At 61.6% G+C, this 22,576-nt stretch overlaps 1 protein-coding gene across 3 annotated transcripts in view; it reads right to left on the reverse strand.

The window, feature by feature from the left end:
• PLK5 (polo like kinase 5 (inactive)) overlaps positions 1-12,008 on the reverse strand; it is a 19,125-nt gene extending 7,117 nt beyond the window's left edge. The window contains exons 1-14 of one of the 3 annotated variants that reach the window (XM_034755027.1): positions 11,807-12,008; positions 9,474-9,581; positions 8,078-8,194; positions 7,030-7,159; positions 5,434-5,521; positions 5,258-5,353; positions 4,648-4,846; positions 4,007-4,145; positions 3,830-3,918; positions 3,623-3,731; positions 1,643-1,720; positions 1,082-1,241; positions 567-696; positions 133-243 (exon numbers count right to left, since the gene is read on the reverse strand). In XM_034755027.1, coding sequence (XP_034610918.1) covers positions 133-243; positions 567-696; positions 1,082-1,241; positions 1,643-1,720; positions 3,623-3,731; positions 3,830-3,918; positions 4,007-4,145; positions 4,648-4,846; positions 5,258-5,353; positions 5,434-5,521; positions 7,030-7,159; positions 8,078-8,194; positions 9,474-9,581; positions 11,807-11,920 — 1,668 coding nt within the window. In that variant the 5' untranslated portion in view covers positions 11,921-12,008. Of the gene's footprint in view, positions 1-132; positions 244-566; positions 697-1,081; positions 1,242-1,642; positions 1,724-3,622; positions 3,732-3,829; positions 3,919-4,006; positions 4,146-4,647; positions 4,847-5,257; positions 5,354-5,433; positions 5,522-7,029; positions 7,160-8,077; positions 8,195-9,473; positions 9,582-11,806 lie in introns of all 3 variants that reach the window. The other 2 variants (XM_034755028.1, XM_034755026.1) reach the window with 2 other exon arrangements.
• Positions 12,009-22,576: the final 10,568 nt, after the last annotated feature.

Below are 22,576 nucleotides of genomic sequence, written 5' to 3' on the forward strand. Positions count from 1 at the left end.
ACCAGGCGAGGAGAGGGGAGAGCAGCTATGGGGCGGAAGGATGTGGGGAGAGTTCGGGGGGGCACCAGGCGAGGAGAAGATAGAGTGGGGGACAGGGGGAGCGGCTCAAGGCTGCGCCGGGGGGTGGGTTACCTGCAGCGTCCCGTTGCTGAAGAGCATCAGCAGTGCCCGGTCCGACTTGGCGCAGCACAGGAGACAGGGGGCGTCCGTGGAGCTGCTGGGACCTGCCGGCTCGTTCCCCCCCTGCCAGCAGGAGCAGCATCAGGCAGTTGTCTGGGCCGGGGGGGCACCAAGTGTGGCTCCCCCTTATAGCCCTCCACGCGGGCACAGCCCAGAGGGGATGGGAAATTCACCTGGGGCTCAGCCCCTGGGTCCGCTGCCGTAGCCACGGCTGGGCCCCTCCCCTGTGGCGGGGGCAGCACAGGCAGGGCACGTGGATGGCCCCCCCCCCCATGGCACTGCACCCTGGGGCCTCCCCCAGCCACCACTGGCATATCCTGCGCTCCCGGCCCAGTGATTCTCCCGCCCCGCCCAGCCCCAGGGTCTCCCCGGCCCCGGGACCTCACCTCCAGCAGCTTCTGCTGCATGTACTGGGAGAAGAAGTGCAGGACGCCCATCTTCGTGGCCAGGGAGGTGGGCACGTCGCTCCGGGGGAAGGACACGGCCTCCCCGCACCCCGGGCAGTAGCAGACACGCCTGGAAGGAAGCAACAAAAAGCAGGGAGGCTGGAGCAGCGGCGCCAGGCAAACCCCGGGAGAGGGAGAAGCAGGTGTCCCAGGTACCCAGAGACCTGCCAGGGCAGGTGCTGGGCGAGGTGGGTGTCAGGGGGACTGAGCAGAGGGTTAGGGGGGAGGGGGTAGAGGGGGTGATGGGTGTCTGAGAGGGGGTGACTGTGCAGAGGGCTCCAGGGGTGGCAGGGCAGATGCTGAGGTGGGTGCTGGGAAGGTAGAGGGCCAGGTGGATTCTCAGGTGGGGGCAGGGGGCATAAGGCAAGGCAGGTGCCCAGGGGAGGGGGCAGAAGGGTAGGTGGGTGCCCAGGGGAGGGGGCAGAGGGCCAGGCCGGTGCCCGGGGGATACCTACAGTGACTGCGGGCACAGGGCTAGGTGGGTGCCGTCGGCCAGCAGGGCACCCGTGGAGCCGTCCGAGAGCAGGTAGCCGAAGCCGTACTTGTTGGAATAATCCACCCACCTGGTGACCCAGAGGACGGGCGGTGCCAGGCGCTGCACAGGGTTGTGCTCGGCTGCAAGGAGAAAGAGGGGAGCCTGAGGCCCAGCAGAGAGGCCCCCACAGGCCCCCGGTGCCCGGCCAGCTGGGGAGAGGCCCTGACAGAGCAGGGGAGGTCAGGAGGCAACCTGAGCAGCTTCCCACTGGCCTGGCCCGACCCCTGGCACTGCCAGGCCCTGTGGGGCAATCCCACCGCCCCAGCATGGAGTCCCAGCCCCCGCCCCGCGGCCCAAGGGCTGGACAGTGGCCCAGTTGGAGCCTGCACCCAGGGTGCGTCCAAGCCAGCCCAGCCCAGCCCCCACCCGTATCCGGCCAGGTGCGCACGGGGGGCTTGGTGCCCGGGCTGAGGAAGCCCAGGGGATGATGGAGCTGGGCGTGCAGGGCTTTGTGGGTCTCCGGCGCCAGGGTCCCTCTTACCCAGAGGCATGTTCTCCAGGCAACTTCCCAGCACCCTGGTGACTGACTGCACCGCGCTCGCCACGCTCCAGCCTGCATCTGCTGCAGAGACGGGGCCGGGATCAGGGCACCACGCACGGCACCCACTGTAGGCTTGGCAGGGTCACCCCTCTGCCCCCCACCTTCCAGCCCCCACCACTACACCCCACTCCCCTGCCAGAGCCGGGGAGAGAACGCAGGAGTTCTGATCCGCCCCCCATCAAACCACTACACCCCACTCCCCTGCCAGAGCCGGGGAGAGAACCCAGGAGTTCTGATCCCCCCCACCATCAAACCACTACACCCCACTCCCCTGCCAGAGCCGGGGAGAGAACCCAGGAGTTCTGGTCCTCCCCCCCCCGCATCAAACCACTACACCCCACTCTCCTAGAGAACCCAGGGGTTCTGATCTCCCACCCTCATCTAACCGCTAGTCAGTGCTTCCCAGAGTGAGCACAGCAGATGGCTGGATTCATTTCTGCCCAGCCAGTCTCATGTGCTCTCTTGCCCTGAGTGCCCCCCCCAATGAGTGGAGCTGTTGCCCCAACAGGAAGCAGCGAGGGAACCCAGGGGGGCGTAGGGTTGCCAACTCTCCCGGTTTCGCCAGGAGTCTCCCAGAATCAGGCCCTATCTCCCCGAAGCTACTGAAACCAAACCGGGAGATTTTTAGGTGCTAAAAGTTTGGTGTTGCAGCGGGGCGAAGGCAGGCTCCCTGTCTGCCCCGGCCCCGCGCCACTGCCGAAAGCGGTTGGCACGTCCCCGTGGCCCCTGGGGGGAAGGGGTCTCCGCGTGCTGCCCGTGTCCCGAGCGTGGCTCCGCAGCTCCCATTGGCCGGGAACTGCGGCCAATGGGAGCTGTGGGGGCGATGCCCTCAGGGAGGGGCAGTATGCAAAACCTCCTCCCCCCCCCCGGCCCCCCCCCAAGGGCCGCAGCAACGTGCTGGCCGATTCCGGGAGCAGCGTGCAGAGGGGGCAGCACGTGGAGCCCCCTGGTCCAGCTTACCTCGGGCGGGTCCCGGGTGGCAGGCTCCACCCCCGCAGCTCCCATGGGCCACAGTTCCCGGCCCATGGGAGCTGCGGAGTTGGCACTCAGGGCGCGGGCAGCACGTGGAGACCCCTGCCCCACCCAGTGGTCATGCCGGCCACTTCCGGGAGCGGCGTGGGGCTGGGGCAGGCAGGGAGCCTGCCTTAGCCCTGCTGTGCCGCCCACCCAGAGCCCACACCCCTCACCCCCTCCTGCACCCCAACCCCCTGCCCCAGCCCTGAGCCCCCTCCTGCACCCAAACTCCTTCTCAGAGCCCGTACCCCTCACCCTCTCCCGCACCCCACCCCCCTGCCCCAGCCCTGAGCCCCCTCCTGCACCCAAACTCCTTCTCAGAGCCCGTACCCCTCACCCTCTCCCGCACCCACCCCCCTGCCCCAGACCAGTGAAAGTGAGTGAGGGTGGGGGAGAGCAAGCGACGGAGGGAGGGGGGTGGAGTGACTGGGGCAGGGCCTCGGGACAAGGGTGTTTGGGTTTGTGCGGTTAGACAGTCGACAACCCCAGGGAGGCGGGGGCCTCGTACTGCAGCAATCCCAGCCCAGCAGGCTCCCGGCGACCCTACTGCGGGCTGCTCCGAGCCCCTGGCCAAGGGAGGTGGAGGCCAAGAGAGGTGTCTGGTTTGGGGGCCCAACGGGAGTTCCCCCCCAGGGCCCGATCCCCAGCAGGGGCTCAGCACATGCCGCTCCCAGCTGGGATCGGGCCCCAGATGTCTCCAGCCAAGAACCCTCCCAAATTCCAGGTCCCACAGCTGGAGGCCGGTCTGGGAAATGTGGCTTCAAGGTCTGTCCCAGGCTGCCGGCCCCACCCCTCCCGAGCTGTAAGGATCAAAGTCGCCCCCCTGCCTCTGGGACTCTGCTCCAATGGGCTCCAGTGCCCCCTAGGATGCCTGCCTGGCACCCGCAGCCCCCAACATCCACTTACAGTTGGCACCAGAACGGCTGGGCCTGAGGGCTCCCGTCATGAGCAGATGGATGGAGAACATGCTGGGGGCCTCGGGGAACGGCGCAGCCTGGACACTGCCTCTTTCCACCTGGCAGGGAGACAGGGACAGCAGGTGAGAGAGGGGAGAGCCGGGCTACAGACCCCCCCAGGTCCCTCCCCGCCCCCCTGCCCATGGATCCCTCCTACCTCGCTGTGCTGCTCCAGGCTGGGCAGGTTCTGAGCCTGCTGGGATCGGCTCATCAGCTTCTCCGGCTCCTCGCCGGGCACTGGGCTACCTGGATGGAGACACAGCAGAGCCGTGATGTGACACGGGTACTGCCAAGCCCGGCCCAGAGCACGGGGGGACGCGGCCGCTTGACCCACCTGCCCGGGGCTCCTGGCACGGCAACCCCCTGAACAGCACCTTGGCCGCCTTTTTCAGGAGCTTGCCAATCGGGTTGGGCAGGGCGAAGACGGGCACTGAATGGCAGGCGCGGGATGGCAGCTTGTCCGGAGTGAAACCCTGGGAAACGAGAGCCACGTCACTCCATTCCCGGCCGTACCATGTGCTGGTTCCATGGAGGGGGCAGGGCAAGGACCCCACAGTTCATACGGGGACCAGGGCTAGACGGGGCCACAGATGCCAGGGGTGGTGGAAGGAACCCAGAGGGGCTGGAGTAACCAGCCCAGGGACTTGGGGCACCGTGTCGGGGGCTGGATACAAGAACTGCCAGTGCCTACGCCCGGATCCTGTTTGCTTTGTTTGCACCAGGCACGGCCACAGCTCTGTGGAGCTGAGCTAAGGGCACTTCCGGGGGCTTTGGGCGAGGGGCGGCGGCATTCTTCCTAAGACAGGGCAGCACAGGGGCACGCCCACCCTGGGCGCCTAGACGGGGTGCAAGGGCATGACCCGCAATCAGGCCCGGCTCTACCAAGGAGCGTAGCGACCTGGCACATGGGGTCGCAGCGCCGCTCAGGATGGGTGCCCGCCGGGAGCGACTCGCCCGTCCCAGCAGCGCCCGGACCTGGGTGAAGAACTCGTGCTCCAACACCTCCTCCAGGCTGGGCCGCTCTGAGGGGCTGGGCGCCAGCAGGCAACCGATCAGCTTCCTGGCGCCTGGCGAGAGGTGGTTGGGGATGGGGTACCGGCCCTCCCGGATGCACTGGTACATCTCCTGCTTGTGGGTGATCTCGAAGGGGGAGCTGCCTGTCAGAGCGGTGTACCTGGGGCGAGGGAAGGCAGCCAATCAGAGCCTTCCCAGTGCACCAAGGCGGGCACAAGCAGCCAATCACAGCATTCCCTAGAGGGGAAAGGCCCCATGTCCCATTCCCCACCCTACTGAACCAGCCTGTTCCCCGCCCTGGGGCTGGGTTGGATCTGGTGCCCCATAGAGTCAAAAAGCCCCATGTCCCATTCCCCACCCCACTGATCCAGCCTGTTCCCCGCCCTGGGGCCGGGTCGGAGCCAGTGCCCCATAGAGTCAAAAAGCCCGATGTCCCATTCCTCACTCCACTGAACCAGCCTGTTGCCCACCCTGGGGCCGGGTCGGAGCTGGTGCCCCGTATCCCATTCCCTCCCCACTGACCCAGCCCTGCCCACCCCTCTCGGAGGCATTTGCCTGGCACCTCACTCACATGATGCAGCCCAGGGCCCAGATGTCGGACTGGAAGGAGTGCCCCTTCTTGGCGATCACCTCGGGGGCCAGGTAGTTGGGCGTCCCACACACCACGCTGTAGGAGGAAAAGGAACGGGAGGTGAAGCCACGGAGCGCCCCGGCGAGGGCCGCAGGCTGTGCTGGGCCAGCACTCACCCCCGTCTCCGGCCTGCCTGCTCGTCTCTCGTCGCCAGCCCCAGGTCCCCGATCTTCACCTGCATGTTCTTCGTGAGGAAGAAGTTACCTGTGGGGTTAAGAGAGGTCAGCCGCTGAGCGCACTCCGGGCAGCTTTCCAGTCACAGGGCCAGAGTCACTCCCTTTACAGATGGGGAAACTGAGGCTGGCTCCCGCTCACACAAGGAACCAGTAGCAGGGCTGGGAACCGTGTCCTGGCTCCCAGGCTCTAGCCACTAGCCCACGCTGCAGGGGAGAAGGGAGCATGGATTTTAGCACCAGAGCAGGGCGTAGGCGGGGCTGTCTGTGCCGGTATATTTCTCTACAGCCGCTCAAACAGCTGTGGAGACCGGAGTAGCCCATTGCGCTGGATGGGGCCTCCTCAGTAGCCCTGGCAGCTTTGTATGTGCCCCAGGGGAGCAATAAATCACAGGCAGGATGGAGGCCCTCCCCAGCCCAGAGGCTGCTTGGCAGGGGGCAGCTGTGTGCGCGTCAGGGAGAGAGGCTGCACCTGGGGGTCCCCACGTATCTCCCCCTCCACGGGGCAGCCCCTACATGGAGAACCGGCTCCCGGGCTCCCATTCAGAAGCATGAAGTCACGCTGGTGGCATTTACTCGCAAGAAGCCAGACGGCCAGACGCGCTGCTGGTGTATTTATAACCCCTCTCTCCCGCCCCCCGCCCTCTTGGTGTGGGGGGGGGTCTCAGAGGCCAAGGTGAAGGGCACAGGGGCGATTAACTCCTTCATTGCTGCTCAGGGCTTAAGGGATTGAAAGGGGCCGCAGGAAGATGGTGCTGCATTGCTGTGGGGCAGAGATCAATCAGTCCCAGGGTCTGAGCCGTCTGGGAGCTCAGTCCCCTCTCCCCACTGCACAGCAGGGGAGCTGAGAGGAAGGAGAAGGACGTGACCTGCCTTAAGTACAGTTAGAAAAAGAACCCAGGAGTCCTGACTCCCAGCCACCACTGTTCCCCCCACCTACTGGACCACAATCCCAGAACCAGGACCAGAACCCAGGAGTGCTGGCACTCCAGAACCAGCTCAACGCTTCTCATGGCTGGAGAGAGGACCCAGGAGCCCCAACTCCCAGCCCCTTCCCTCCGCTCCCCCAACCTATAGGGCCACCCTCCCAGAGCTGAGACCAGAACCCAGGAGTCCTGGCACCCAGCAACCTGCTCCACAGGCCTCAGAGTTGTAAACAAGACCAAGGAGTTCCAACCCCCCATGGCCTCCCCACACTCCAACCCATTGCACCTCCCAAGCATAGAACCCAGGAGTCCTGATTCCCATGCCCTGGCTGTAACTAGTAGGCAATACTGCCCTCCTGTCCCCCCTGCAGCCAAGTCCCCTAGCACGTCCATTCATTAGGCGAGGACTCTGGAGCAGTGGGGTGGAATCCGGTTCCCTCTGCCAGCCGCTTTCCCATGGGCACTGCTCGGCATCAGAGGGCGATGTGTAAGCTGGCAATGCGTCGCTGGCGAGGTCTCTCCACCTGCACCCTTTGGGGATCCCCCCTCCTCCCGGCGTCACCCTGTGCTCCAGCCGGCCCCATGCTCGCGGCCGCCGGCCCGCGCCACATACTCAGCTTGAGGTCGCGGTGGATGATGCCCTGCTGGTGGAGGTAGCGCAGCCCCGCAATGATCTGCCTCAGGTAATATCGGACCTCTGGCTCCGTCAGAGTTTTCCTGGCCTTCAGGATGTGGGCAAGGGACTGGGGATGGGCAGAGGAAAGCAGATCAGGGACAGATCTGGTCCAGCACAGCACACAGGCCTCCTATCGGCGGCACGGTCCATAGTGCTGGTAACCCCCCGCCCCGCCTTTGGGGACGGATTGGATCGGGGGAGGGGGCAGAGGGGCTTGAGTCAAACCCATCCCCCCTTCCTCTCACCCTTGGGCACTCCACAGCTGGGCCTGACTTCCACATTTCCAGCCCATCTCCGCTTGTCGGAGGTTCAGTGGAGCTGCTGGAGCGCCTCTGAAAGCTGCCCCACCCTTCACTTAGTTAACTAAAGAGCCAGCCCTGAAAAATAAACAGGTCTGTCCCTTTCAATCAGCTGTTTGGAGTGACTTCTCTGCTGCTCCCAGGACATCTTCCGCTGCCCCAGTGTCATTTAGAGCAGCCCAAGGACTAACCACCATTAGTTTGGATGATAGGAACGCCCCTGAGCCCTGGCTGAGATCAGAGCCCCCGTGCTGCCCTTGCACGCAGTGAGAGACCCCACCCCGAAGAGCTCTGAGTCGAAAGAGCGAGAGAAGGAGGGGAAAGTGACTCACTTGAGGTCACACACAGTAGATCACAGGGACCAGAACCCAGCTCTCCAGAATCCCAGCACCTTCTCTGCTCTAGACCAGGCTGCCTCTCCCAGTGCTAGTCAAACAGGCCTCTCGGGATGTGTTGCAAGCCAGATAAAGGCTGGTCTCGTATTTTCAAGCCAGATTTGCAGACCCCAGAGGATTGGAAAAGATTCAGGAGAGACGCCTGAGTTATTATAGCCCCAAATGTGTGTAGGCTCCTAACTTCCCTGGATTTCAGCAGAAGTTAAGAGTGCAAACCCCCTGGAGGTTCTGAGTCTAGGTATTTCTTCGAACAGGACTTGGCTCCCTTCCCTGAGGAGAGCCTTGGCTCACCTTGTGGCTGCAGTACTCCAGGATCATGTAGATGTTGTCCCGGTCAGCAAAGTGCCGGTGGAAGCCCACGACGTGCCGATGGCTCAGGTGACTGTGTAGCTCGATTTCCCTCTCGACCTGCGGGAGGAGAATTGCAGACGCACACAAATAGCGAGCGAAACGAGTCACGAGCCCGAAGCGCTGGAGTCAGCTAGAATCATACAGCGCTGTGGAAAATGCACACGCCCACTGCTCATCCTGGGTCCTCGCGCCCAGCTAGGAGTATCACAGCTGGCAGGGAGACGGGGACAGCAGTAGGGATAGAACTCAGATCATTCTACTACTGAAGCGATAGGAGAAACCCCATGAGCTGCTAGCAGTATAGGGCCTATGAAACACAGCTATGCCGTTCAGATCGCAGCCTGTAGGTGGCAGCTGTGCCTACCCACCCACCACTGCCCATTTCATTAGAGTCAGAACCCAGCTACCGCACAGCATTCATGCTTTTTGGTTGATGCCAACATGAGCTGGTAAAATGACAGCAAGACCGAGACATTAACGAGATCTGACATGTCTCTCGGGCAAGAGGGCCTAAGGGATGCCAAAGCCGTTGGCAGACAGTGTGTGCAAGGGAAATCACGCCTCTGCCACTGAAATGCAGCTGGCTCTGCGGTGGAATGTGATCGCCGTCCCGCAACAGCCAAGTCACACGATAGAGACAGATGGGGAAATCCTGACCGAAGCTGCAGGGGGGAATGTATTATGTAGCCGACCAGGTTGCAGTTACCTGCAGTTACCTGGGAATTGGCTGGGCCCCCAGAGCTAACGCTCTCAATCTTCAGTGGTCAGGAGCAAGGGCGTCCCTATGCGTAGGAATGAGAAGTGGTCTCACCCTGCACTGACATTTGAGGCTGCTGCTCATGTGTGCATGGTCCGTGGTTTGCTCCGTGATCCTCAGAGACCCTGTCTCAGCGGGGGGGCTGGGCAACACCCCGGGGTGAGAACAAGGGATGGTGAGAACAAGAGGAATGTGGAGCGTCTGCAGTGGGAGGGGGACTTCTTTGTTTACCCTGGGGTTTAACCCCCAACCCTGCCCCCAAGATTGAGGTATGGGGTGAGGGGGCAGGGGAATCCCGTATAAAGAAGGGAATGGGGCTTGGCGGGGGGAGGGGTATAGATGAGCCCCCGGTGCTGGCAAGGAAAGGGTTAACCTTCCCCCGCAGTTCATGGGTGTCTGCCCCAGCACAGGCAAGGCAGAACAGGGCCGAGCTGCAGCCAATTGTTCCTCTGGGGGGGATGATAAGAAGGGGGGGGGCGGGCATGACCTCAAGGCTCACCTAGCCAGCCCCCTCCTCTCTCTGGCCAGTGCTAGATGCTTCCTCCCCACCCCCACCCCAGGGAGTAGCCCCTGGCTCACCTTCCCCCTGCTCTCCAGCCGGGAGATGCGGGACTGGGGGACGATCTTGATGGCGTAGACTTTGCCGGTGGACGTGTCCGTGAACTTGTAGCACCGGCCGAAAGCCCCCTGTGCGCAAGGAGGAGCCGTGAGGATTCTGGTAACCTGTGGTTGCATCCTGCTCCCCCGGCCCTGTGGGGACTTACTGGGGGGAGCTTCCCTGGGACAAAGCCATGGGGGTTGGGCAACTGGAGAGGGTCGTTCCTCCCCGGTTGCCTCCAATGATGACCCTTGGCCCTTCCATTTGAGGGGCTCAGGCTCACCCTAAGGGGGCTGATCCTTGTTTTGCAGAGAGGGAAAATAGCTGTGCCCAGTCCAAAGTCCCATGGCAGGACTAGAACCCAGGAGTCCTAGGCCAGGCTCGCCTCCCAGAGCTGGGACGTCCCAAACCCTGCTTTACCTCCTAAAGCCTGCTCCCCTCAGTGCCGGGGCCCTGAGTCCCCATTGCTGGCTCTAACCACTAGGCAGCAGTGCCCATGCTGAGCCTCACGTGCTGCACAAGGCACCAGCCTTTCCGGCGGGGATAGTACGTGTTGTGGGCAGCTTTGCGTGGCAGATGCTGCCCGACGTGGCCGCTCCTGCCTGCCAGCGCAGCTCTCTTGAAAGAGACAAAGTCACCCTCCGGCAGGTGCAGCAGCAGCTGACGGGTGAGTTGCTTTGCCTCTGTGCCTCAGTTTCCCCAAGGAGAGAGCAGCAGTTTCCACAACAAAAATGCCCATTCGCCACCGGGCTCTGCTTCCCCTCGATTTTTGGCTCCAGGTTCAAGGCCAGAATGCAAAGCTACTTAACCTGGGCCGAGGGTCTCTTCCCTCCTCTGCTTGGCAACAAGAATTTCCCCACCGGCCCCGCTCCTGGCAACAGCTACACCCCAGCCCGCAGTGACAACACAGACTACCTCTCTCTGATTGTATTCCTGCCTCACCACTGTCTGGTAGAGCAGTGAGGTCAGCACAGGATATTACGCTATGAACAGAGATGGGGAATGAGACAGACAGGTCTCTAGGTGCAGGAACTCGGGGTGCTGGGGGGGGGGCTGCCTCACCCCCTGGCTTGAAAAGTAGTGACAACCCAAATACATGGTTTCCACCTTTTGCACCTCCACTATAAAAATTTGCAGCACCACTGGATGGCTAACCCCTCACTGTGCCTCAGTTTCCCCATCACAGGGGCTGTGAGACCGAGGCCTTGTCTGGGGTGGGGCACTGCTGTAGCACCAGTGGGGAGCAAGCCCCGCTCTCCGGGCGTGGGCTAGTGGGCCCCCGGCTGGACCCGTGGGGGAGTGGCATTGAGCCGGGCTGAGCACTCTGCCCTGAGCCATCCTAGCCTCCGGTACCCAGGACCTGCAGCGACAGCCTGGAGCAGGGCCCTAACCAGCGCATGAGGCTGCTCCGTCCAGGGTAACTTGACGTGCTCGGGGCTTCCCTGGGCAGACTTGTCGGGAGCTGGCTGCAGGAGGATGTCTGGGGCCAAGCGTCTTTGATCCCCGGATTCCCAGGTCACTGGCATCAGGGCAAAGTAGGTATAAACAGCTGCCCCTGATTGGGTCGCAGTTTGCACTGGCGTAAGTGATGGAGGATCGGGCCCGGGGTATTAGGGAGGGTAAGGAGCCGGGTAGCTAAGCGTTCCCTTTGCACCCAGGAGGAGCCGGGAAGAGCCCCTGACGACTCATTCATGAGTTGTAACTTCTCCCTGGTAAGCGGCTGCCAGAACCTCAGAGGAGCGAGGGCACGTCTGGCAGCCCCCCGCTGTGAGCGCAGCCCGCTGCTAATCTGCTGCTTTTGCAGTGAGTGCACCCCATGGGCTTCGGCTAACGTGGTACATCCTGATCCCTAGAATCAGCAAAGATTCTCCTGAATCAGCCCGTGGCCTGCTGCAACTCAGTGCTGGGGTCTAGTGAGAGGAGCCGGGGGCTGGGTTTTAATCCCAGCTCTCAGAAGGGCATGGTGTCTAATGGATCCAACAGGGGAAGGGGGGTAGGCATCAGGACGCCTGGGTTCTATGCCCAGCTCTGTCACTGATTAGATGACCTTAGGCAAATCGCCCTTCCCCCCCGTGCCTCAGTTTCCCCATCTAAACTGGACACCGCAGTGACTTACCTCCCTCGCGGGGGGAAGGGAAGAGGGACTGGATGAGTTTAATCCATTGCCAGCGTCCGGTGGCAGGTGCTGGAGAAGCGCAGAAGTAGCACTATCCCCATCAGATGCACACACACAGCTGCTGTCAGATTCTGCCCCCGACAGCCCTGGGGGGAATTGGCTTCCTAGATCCGCTTGAAACAACAACAAAAAAGGTACCTTTCCCAAGAGCTGGCCCCTCCTGTACAGCGTCCCAGTGCCTGGGTCCTCTAGGAAATAGCTCAGGTTGTCTCCCTGGGAGCTCCTGCTGGCTGAATGCTCCATCCTCCCCATAGCCCACTGCTTCTGCAACGCCCCAGTCTCTCTCCCACCCCCCTATTCCCCGGCTCTGTCTCCCTGCTCCACTCACTGTCCTCAAGGCAGAGCACTTGCAAACCTCTTATAATGCAGGACGGGGGCTTGCTCTCCCCTTCGCCTGCCGATTGGACACCCAAGATCTGGGCTCAAGACTCCACAACTTGGGGGCGGGCAGAGAGGAGGGGCCGGCAGAGCTCGTTAAAGGGGAATCCAGGCTTGGCAGACCAGCTGCGCCTCCAGGCCCTGCCTCAGCAGCAGCTGGGTTTCTGAGATGGTTTGCCTGGCCCTCACCTGGAGTCCTGGGCGGGGTGGCATCACGGCTGGTTACTGCGGTGAGGGTTTGTCGCACATTTGGGGGGGTGGGTTATGGAAGAGACGAAACAGCCTGAGATCTGCCCCCGCCCCATGCGAATGCCTTTAGCCAGAGAAACATGGAAAATCCATGACCCAGCCAGACCAGGGGTCTGGGGACGTTTCAGCGGCTCTGAACGTGGGCGTGGGGAGGGAGCAGAGCGACGGGGAAGCGCTGGGGTGACCAATGCCCCCTCCTGGGGCGAGACCTGCCATGTAAAATAGCCCTGGTCTGTTACAATGGTGCCCAGAGGCGCCGGTAGAAATCAGGGCCCTGTTATGCTAGGCGCTGCCCAGGCCCAGCCAGCCCCTCCCCTCACGACAAAGGGGGGAGACAGACGGGTGGGAAAACAGAAGCAAACAGAGAGCGAGTGTCTTGCCCATGGCCACGTCCAGAATTGGTGGCAGCGGTGGGGATAGAACCCCGGCCTCCTATGCCCCATCCGGGGCCGTATTCGCAAGGCTTAAACTTGGCGTTGTGGAAGTAGCCTGTAACTCCGGCTGAGAACGGCAGATCCCTGGCCCCGGGCGGCAAGTGTTCGCGCAAAAGCTCACAGCCGGGATAATGATGCCAGGTCCATTCTGCAGCCGACATGTCTCCCCACCCTCATGGTACTGCCACTGCATGCAGCCGCCTCCTCCATGTGCCACCCCCCCCGTTCTGTAGCTTTGCCGTGCGGCTGCTCAACAGTGCCTTGCTCCACCCCAGAGCTGGCTGTGTTTCCGTGCGGGGGGGTGGTGGACCGGTCCGGTCGAGAGGCGTCATGGCTGAACGAAAGTCCTGTGAGATGCCCAGGTGAGGAGGGCACCATGGGACGAGTCCAGCTGTAACGATGCTCACGCCAGCAAGGAGACGCTCTGTGCTGCTTGTTTGTACTCTCCCAGGGTCCCCTCTGCAAGGGGCGGTGGCCGCAGGACTGAGGGGACAGGGTGGGTTAGCTGGGAGGATGTTCAGAAACTTTCTATGAGGCCCCTTTGGAGGGGTGACCTTCTTCCCCCTTGACCCTTAAGGTTTGTCTCCATGGAGAAACACTGCAGAGCTATTGCAAAATCATTCTACCCCCCGCTCCATGTGGCCACTGTTCCACAGCACAAGTGACTCTGTTCTGGGATATTTATTCCGCTTTGGAATTTCCCTGTGTACACAAACCCTCCCGCCTGCCCCTCGTTGCACCCTTGAGCGCCCCGCTTGCATGTCCATGCACCATGGGGGAGCCCAGCACCCCCTCTCTGGAACTAGCCATGCCCTGGGCAGCCCTAGGCCCAGGGCTGGCTTGGACTCTCTTGCACGATCGCTGGCGTGGCTCCCTCTGGTGTCCAGCTCTGGCTGTGATCCCGGGTTTGGGTTGGGATTAATCGAAGCACTTCCTGACGCTGGGATCGGTGGCTGGGGGGTCGTCTCGTAAGGGGTGGGAGCCCCCACGCCAGGGCCATGTACAGCTGGGCCGGAGAACAGCATGTAGGGCAGTGGGCAAAGGGGATGGAAGAGGTGTTCTAGGGTCTCTTTCATCTCTATTGTCTCTGGTCCTTATAGAGAAGCTGATTTCCCTTCCATCTCTAGGGTGTGGGGAAGGGACCCTAAACCCCCCTGATAAGGCCCCTAACCCCATCCTGGGAATCCCCCAGGCACATCCCAAACGTCCTGCCCCTTCCTTCCATCCTCCAACGTCTGCTGCTCCCCCTCCCCTTTTGTAGAGTGAGGGGGGAAGGGTCAGAATAACCCACCCGCACTGTGCCCAGCACCCCTCCTCCCACTGCACTCCGGCAGCACAGCCCCACTGAAATGCAGCCACTTCTGGGGATGGGCACAGCTAGTGCCCAGCAAACGGCAGCTCCCCCGGGATCTCTAATGCAGGCAGGATGGGCTTGTGGTTAAGGGGCTGTGGTTATCTGGGTTCCATTCTTGCCTTAGCCCCAAACTTGCTAGGTGACAGCGGGCAAATCACTTCGCTCAACACTGTCAATCTTGGATGTCTAAGACTAGGTCTCCTCGATCCATATTTAACGGCGTAAGTGACTTGATTGGCAGAGGTGCCAAGTACCCACAATCCCAATGAAATCTGTGGGCACTACAGGTGCGTGCGAGCTTTGCAAATCAGACCCCTTGATTGAGCGCTTCACTTGAGACACCCAGGCTGGAAAATACTGGTCTTAAATCTTGCTGTGCCTCAGTTTCCCCATCTACAAAATGCTGGGGGCGGGGGATGGCTGTGGGCTAAATTGATGTATCTAAAGCCCAACAGGATCCTAGGATGGAACTTGATGTAGAATGGCACATGACATCCACACTGCACCGAGAGCGTCTCAGTGCTCGAGTTGTCCTCCCTGGGGATCGCAGGGACTGGATCTGCCTTGGAATAAAGCAACCCTCAGAAAACCTGAAATGAAGTTTCAGATCTCCCCGGGCCCTGGGTCAGTGCCTGCAGTAGCTGGAGAGAGAGGCGAGGGGGCAGCATTCAACAAGAGATGAAAGGCGGCCACCCACTTCAGCAAGACTGTGATGGGTGAGCACTTAGTTATTTGTATTATGGTACAAATTGGGCAGTGCCGCCCCCCTCTCCCCCACACACCCCTCGAGGCAAATATCCTGCCCTGCCCCGGAGGGACCCCTGGCTGGTGGAGGAGAGGGGAGTTGAGTCCCCATGGTGCATTCAGTGCTGGGCTTTTCTGCTGAGCTCCCAGCGAGGAGGCCCAATACGTCCCCATCCTAGGGGGGTCTTTGCCTTGTCCCCTGGGAGCTGGGCTGATCTTACCAGGCTAAGCTGGAGGTGTAAGGAAGATGGTGTTGTCACCATGGCGGTGCCGCTGTTGTAGCGACGGGGTAACCAGCCTGCGTCCTCCGAAATGGGCGTGCGCTGCTGGTCGAGCACCCCCAAAGAGGGGCAACCTTCTGGGAGGTCCAGCGTGCTCCTGGGGCGCATGGGTGCCCCCCCCAGACTGGCATGGGTGGCACTGTGCGCTTGCAGATCAGCGAATGCAAAGGGCAAGGGGCAGAGACCGTGGAAAGGGGATGAAAGGAAAGGTAATCAGCAAGGGGGTGACTCAGTGTGCGTGTGTGTGTGGGGGGGGGGGGGTAAATTCATCCGCTTTCCCCAACTCTGCTCCACCCCCTAACCTGTATCTGCCCCTGCTTCTGCTGCTGTCCTGATCACATGTGTTTTGGGGGGTTCCTAAGCCTCTCTCTGTGCTCCCCCCAACCTGTCCCCAGCATCTTATCTTCACAAGCTCAGCCCTCAGAGCAGGGTAAAGGGGACTCTTGCCCCACGCTGTGCGGCTGTCCCCGCCTGCGGGCTCTGCCTTGCCCTGGCCCCGGCACCAGCTCCTGGCCAGTAAGCCCCAATGGCAGGGTGGGAGAAGGGGCTCCCAGCATCGGCCTGGGGAGCAGAGCCCGGGCTGCTTCAGAGATGAGAATCAAATCCCACTGCATGGAGAGACCCTGCTAGGATAGAGCATTCTGGGTAAATGACATGCAAATGAGGTGTGGCCTAGTGTTCTGCATGTAGGAGTGGGAACCTGGACTCCTGGGATCTGATCCCTGCTCTGCTGCTGACTTGCAGTGTGACCTCAGCGGTCCCCTCCCCCTCCGTGCCTCAGTTTCCCCATCTGCAAAATAGGGTTGATGCTGAGCTAACTCAAAAAGGTGGCTTCATTAGCAAGTGCTCATGAAGTGCTTTGGGCATTACAGGAGCAGCGACTCCTTTGCTATTTCCCCCGGGCCTGGCGCCGCTGGGTTTGCTGCTGTGGGTCCTGCCCAAACATTCCCATCTCACCGCCTTGACCCAGCCCCCAGGCGGGCAGCTCTTGCCATGTCTTCCCACGCCATCAGCAAACAGCCAGTGCCACCTGGCCAATGTTGGGGTGCGCGCTCCCTCTGTGGGGCTGGTCACAGGGGGACGAGCCGGGCTGTGATGCCAGGCCTGTGGAATGTGTGTCTGACACTGGATCTCCTGGTGTTTACAGTGGCACCTTCTGCTTTTCACTCCTGGCCGGAGAACAGGCTGCAGGGAGAGCCTGGTGGCTGTCTGGGTTTGGGGAGAAGAGGGACTCGTTTAGAAGGCAGGGTCCCCACGGACTTCTGGGTCCAGCCATTAGCCTCATTTCCCCAGTCCTGGCACCTTGGTTGGGTCCCTTTAGGTTCCGGCTGGAAGGGATGGGTCAGGCTGAGCCAGGCGGGGGCGGGGAGGGGACTGAGCTGAATCCCAGGTGACTGCCTCTCTGCTCCCCCTGCAGGGTCTGCTCCCTCGCGTGAGGCAGGGTGGGGGTCCCCGCCCATCTGCGGATGCTGATGACAAGAAAAGCAAAAGCACTTGGGAGCAGAGAGAAACCAGCCGGGCATGAAGGAGCCCCCTCCTTCTCCTGCAGTCACCCTGGGCTCCTCACCCCGCCCCAAGGGCCCCCAAATGCAATTGACACACAGAGTTAATTTCACACCCTGGTGAAAGGGGCAGGGGGTTAATCACTGCACAGGAGCATCATAGGCTAGGGCCAGGGGGACCCTGCTCAGGGCTGTGGGGAAGCCAGTGCCCCCCACTTTTCCTCCCTGTTACACACTTCGGGGGAGGGAGAGATTCCTTCCCTATTGCTGATCTGGCCTAAACCAGATTCCCAGCTCCCCTGGAATGTGGAAATCCAGCTCTACCTTGGAGTTCTGCACCCCCTGTCCCTGGGAGGGCGCAGATCCCTCTGGGATAGAGGGATGCAAAGACGAGGTGTCAAGTTCTCTCCCCCCCCAACACACACCTCCTTTCACTGCACCCCCTCTTTCCAGCTGGGGGCCCCTGGGGGGGAACATGCCCTATCACCTTCACCCAGCCTGGCTGATGCCCAGTGACGTGGGAGTTGGGGTGAGAGGATAGGTCTGTGTCTGGGGAGCCTTTCCCCTTGGACCGGAGTCTGCAGCTGGGGGCTTTAAACTCTGCAGGGTTGGCGAGCAGCCAAAACAGGGGCTGGGAACAGCTGCTCCCCGTCCCCCAACAAGCACCATAAAACTTTAACCCATTGAGCGCTGAGCCCCAGGGCCAGGGCCCTTTCTTTTCAGTGCGCCGTGTACGGAGAAACAACACAAGGTCCGATTAGTCAAAGTGTCTCTCGCTGAAGGTGCATCCCCATCCCCTGTTAGCACCTGGATCTGCAGTGATTTAGTGAGACTGGAAGGTGGTCGTGTGGGCAGGCTACGGGGCTGGGATACAGGTGATATGGGAGCAATTTCTGGCTCTGCCCCGACTCCCTGTGTGACCCTGGGCAAGTCACGTCATTGCTGTGTGCCTCGGTTTCCCCATCTGTAAAATGGGGATAACAATCCTTCCTTGGTCTGGGCTGGTTAGATTGTAAGCTCTCCGGGGTAGGGGCCGTCTCTTATTAACTTTAATATACAGCGCCTTGCACAATGGAGCCCTGACCTTAGTTGGGGCCTCTTGGTGCTATGATAAAGAACTATATAAAATACTCTCTGCTTCCCTGTTATTTACAAGTCCCGGACCAATGATCTCTGTAAACTCCCCAATTCCATCAATGTGGTACCAGGTTGAAATCCAAGAAGGCTGCATTCCTCTCTCGATCCGGAAAGCAGGTTGCAAACACTCCATCGGTACGTCTCGCCTCCAAGAGCAGCCAGTGCCAGACGCTCCGTACGGCTTTTAAAAACTGCAATGCTCTCCCCATGGGAGCCAAATCCCTGCCTGACCCTCCCTGAGCATATGCTCTGAAACTTGAGGATTGGGAGTCATGTCGGTTTCCCTTAGCCAGTGTCACTGCAGGGGCTTTTCTTTGTGGGAAATGCCTGATCCCTTCTTGTTAGGTAGTATTGTTACAAGAGTGTGCTGCAGAACCAGATGCCTGTGTAAACCCAGGTAGTTAATAGATAAGGCACCAGGACGTGGTGTCTAGCAGGAGGTGGCGTTGTCCCTGGATTTTCTAGGACCAAGAAGAGCTAGCGCTGAGGCCTGCAAACAGCTTATGGACTATTATTATTTACGATTTCATCTGTATTGGGGTAGCACCTAGGAACCTCAGTCACGGACCAGGACCCCGCTGCGCTAGGCGCGGTACAAATAGAACAAACAGCTGGCCCTTCCCAAGGAGCTGACAACCGAAGTACAAGAGACAGCAGGTGGATACAGACAGATGGTCAGGGAGGCCCATCTAAAGAAGATGCCTGCTGTGCTCCTCTTTATGTGGATCCCTTCATGCTGCTCGCCCCAGTGACATACTGCAGCGGTGAGTTCCAGGGGTTGATGGTGTGTGGTTGGGGGAAGGGCGCACTTGTGATCTCCTCTCTGGTCCTCGTGCTACGGGGCAGGGAGCAGAGCTGAACGGTGCAAAGCTCCTGGAAGGGAGATGGACTTGGGGCCCAATCTTGGCCCGGGATCAATACCTCAGCACCCCCACTAGGAGAGCTTGTCTCTGAAAAACCCCCCCCTTCCCCCCACGAACACAGCTGCTGTGGGTCCCACCAAGGCCATGCTGGGAGCTGCCGGCCACCATCCCTCTGGCGGGCGAGGTGCTGACGTGTCCGTGAACGAAGGCTTCAGGCAGGCACCTGGCTAATTATCCCCCCGCCCCCTTCCCCATACCGCCAGCGCCCCACGGCCATGGGGGAGATGCTGAGCTGCAGGTGGAGGAAACTGACTCAGGAAATGGTTCCCAGCTCCCCGCAGGGGCCCTGAGGCCGTCCAGAGCTGCCTCTCCGAGGGGTGTGGCCTGGGCTCCCCTCCCTCCCCTTGGGCTGCTGGGGAGCTCTGGGGCCAGATTCTCCCAGCCTCAGGCCACGGGCCCTCTCCTGCGGAGGTGGGGAGCGGCCTTGCCCCTGCCAGCATCTTCCTTCCCAAGGCCGGAGGTGGGAGGGCCGTGCCCCCCCCCCCCCCCCGCCTACCCAGTCAATGGTGGAAATGCCATAATCCCCCGCCCTCTGTGTTGGCTCAAGAACCCCTCCCCCACCTCCTGCTTTGTCCTTTCCGTTCTTGTGTTCTGTACCCCTGTTCCCCCCGCCCCCCCCACCATCTTCGTCTACCACCAGCCAGACCCCTCCCTCCCGGCCTGACACCCCCCCCACACACACACGTCCCTTTCTTCTGTTCTCTGACCTTCCCCTCCTCCGCAGCCCTGACCTCTCCTGTCCTCCTGCTCTCCCCCCCCCCCCACCCCCCAGTCTCGAAGCAGCCTTGGCAGGAGAACAAGGCGCAGCCCAGCTGCAGGTGCGAGGAGCTGCCCGTTTCCCAGCATGCACTGCATGTGCTGGCCTTGTTCTCGGGGTGTGTGGGGGGGTGTCAGCTGCATTCCAGCAAATGGTGGAGCCCCCCTCGCTCTGCCCATCTTTCCCAGCCCTTCCCAGCCCCTCCATCCTCTCTAATCCCCCAACCACCAGCCCCTCGTCGGGTTGCCAAGCCTCCAGGATTGTCCTGGAGTCTCCAGCAATTAAAGATCCATCTTTAATGAAAGATTAGGTCGTATGATGAAACCTCCAGGAATACATCCAACCAAAATTGGCAACCCTAACCCCTCAGGCCCCCACTCCCTGGCCCTAGTGTGTGGCCTGGCACAGAACTTATCCGCCTGCCACTCCCTGTGGTCCTCCCCACCCCCGTTATCCCATTGTTCTCAGCACTGGCCTGGTGGCCTGGCCTGCTCCCAGGAGTGGGGAAGGCTGTGGGGTGGGGAAGGACACGAGGCAGGCCAGGCAGGGCTCTCGGGGAGGACTGATTCAGGGTGCAGGGTGGGAGCAGAAGGGTGTTCTCAGAGCCCCCCGCCGCCCCCGTAACCTGCCCATGCCAGCCGCAAGCCCTCCGAGCTCTCAGTCTCAAACCAGGGGGGGTCTTACCCCCAGCTGGGCCGTGATTGTGGGCCAGGCTGGGCTAGGCAAGCCCAGCTCCCTGGGTCTGGCACCGCTGGTGGGCTGGGGATGTCGGCGCCAAAGCCTGGATTCTTCCCAACCCCGCCCCGGCTGCCCCCCTTCCCACGTAGGGCCAGGCCAGCTCGCCAGCAGCTGCAGAGAGGGCCCACGGGCTGTTGGTACCAGTACAATGAGATCTGGGCATATGGCCAGGACTTGGCATATCACCCATGTGGCCAGGGCACCTACCCCCACATCACTGGCACAGCGCAGCACTGCCCGCCCCCTCCTACGTGTGCAACAGCTTCAGCCAGGACCTCCCCTCTCCCCAGTGACTCCGGGAGCTGGTGCCTTGCGACGGGCAAGGGGACAAGCCCCTGATGCTCTGGTCCCCATCTCTGCCCTCCCTGCCAGGAGGGTCCGGGGCGGGCAGCAGGCCCTGCCTGGCATCCCCCTGGACTAGGATCTCCCTTGCGGTGCTGGACCTGGCAGGGGACTAGGCTGGAGCCCGTACCTCTGTCACCTCCCAGGGTTCGCCTGCTGGCTTTGCACTGCAGTGGGGCGGGGAATGGCGCCAAAACCAACCTGTCTGGGACGGGCTCTGAGCCCAGCCCCGGCACTCGGCACCTGCGGGCTGATGGGAGCTGAGCTCCACCCCCCATGCCCCTGGTTGCTTCGAGTCCTACATAGCGGGCGGCGCTCCAGCAGGGGTGGGGGAAATAGAAATGCCCCCCAGCCTCCTGTCACTGCTTGATCCCAGCCCTGGGAGGGGAGGGGGTGGAGATCTGCCCTACCTTCCCAGGTGGCTAGGGGAGCAAGTGCCCCCAGCAGAGCAGGGTGGTGCTGGGGGGTGGGTCCATGGTTCTGCGCCTGCCAGGGGCTTGCTGGGACTGTGGGGTGGAGCCCCTGGGAGTACGTGGGGCCGGAAGATCTAGGGGATGGAAGTCGAGACGTGCTAGGCTGCAGCGGGAAGGCGCTGAGTCTCTGGGGCGAGGCCGCGGGAGGGTGACTGGCCCTCGCTTTACCTTGCAATGGGCCTGGGGCTTTCAGAGAAGGGACAGGGATGCTGTCTAGGGGGCTGGGGACCGGGAGGCAGGACTCCTGGGTTCTGCTCCCAGCTCTGGGAGAGGAGTAGGGTCCAGGGGCTAGAACGGGGCCAGAGTCGGGCCTCCTGAGAGCTGCTTCTGCCCATGAGCGTGGGCACGTTCCTTCTTCTCCGTGAAATAGTCCCATTGACGCTGGCTGAGCACTTGACGTGGGGAGCCCCAGGCGTGAGGGAAAGCGGAGCTGGCCCCTCCATGCAGCCCTCCCTGAGCCGGTCAGCCGCTGGGCCCCCTCCGACGGGCCTAGCCAGGAGGGGAACTTTGGGTTGAAGAACGACATGGAAGCCAGGTGTCCCCGTGGCTGGGTTTGGGTCCCCTGCCGCACGCACAGCTCAGCCCCGGCGTTTGCTGGGAAGCTCAGGAGTTGCTGTAACCCCGGCCCGCAGGAAGGGGCAGGAGCTCCGCTCTGCGGGAAACAAGTTGGGATTGAAACAACAAAGCCGCTAGCACTGGCAGAGGACACACGGGGCGGGGGAGTGGGCCAAACTCGGGGGGGGGAAGGGGGACTGTGCAGCGGGTTGCCCACTGGCCTGACCCCCCCTTGTCATTGGCACCAGTGTGAATCAAGAGCAAGTGCCAGGGTGCCAGGAGCCGTTGGCGACAGTGTGAACAGAACGAGGCCTAGTGGCCGTCAGTGTAACTTGCACTGATTGGCCCACCTGTGAGTGTCACGGGCCAGGATGGGGGAGCACCAGGCAGGACAGGAGGGCGTCTGGGGTAGTTTCTCCCCCTACCCTGTCCTCTTCCCCTCCTGGCCGCTGAGAGTTGCACAGCCCTTGCAAACCCTCTGGCTGGCAGACTGGGGGACCCCGCTCCCTAACCCCGGCGCGGCTCCATCCTGATTTACACCGGGGCCAAAGCACGATCAGGAGCAGGCCTGTGTGACCCCAGCTGAGGAGCTTCCACTAGTCATTTACGTCACCCCTGGCTTTGGCCTGCTTGGCACCCTCCTCCACCAGCTCTGAATTTGGCCCTGTGTATTTATTTATAGCTGATACGGCCCAACCCCTCCCAACGGCAGGTTTGGCCGGCAGCCTGGAAAATGCCATGGATCAAAGGGTTAACTTACCCTTTCTGCCCTGGCTCCAAACCCGGCAGGATAGAAACAAATCAGCAGGTTTTTTTCAGCATTTTCCTCCGAAAGGGGAAAACACTTCGGACTCACCCAGCCAGTTCGCCCTGCTCCCTGTAGGGAAGGGCCCGGCCGCGGCGCGTTCCCTGTCACAGCAGCACGGGCCCTCAAGGGTTAAGTGGGAAACCGGGACGGCCATGTGCACCTTTCGGTATGAATATTAATAACGCCAGTTGTTGTAGGCAGGATCAGAGCATTAAAAAGTGAAACGACGTAAG

Source organism: Trachemys scripta, chromosome 22, assembly GCF_013100865.1.
Source record: "Trachemys scripta elegans isolate TJP31775 chromosome 22, CAS_Tse_1.0, whole genome shotgun sequence".
In the NCBI taxonomy this organism is placed as follows: Eukaryota; Metazoa; Chordata; order Testudines; family Emydidae; genus Trachemys; species Trachemys scripta.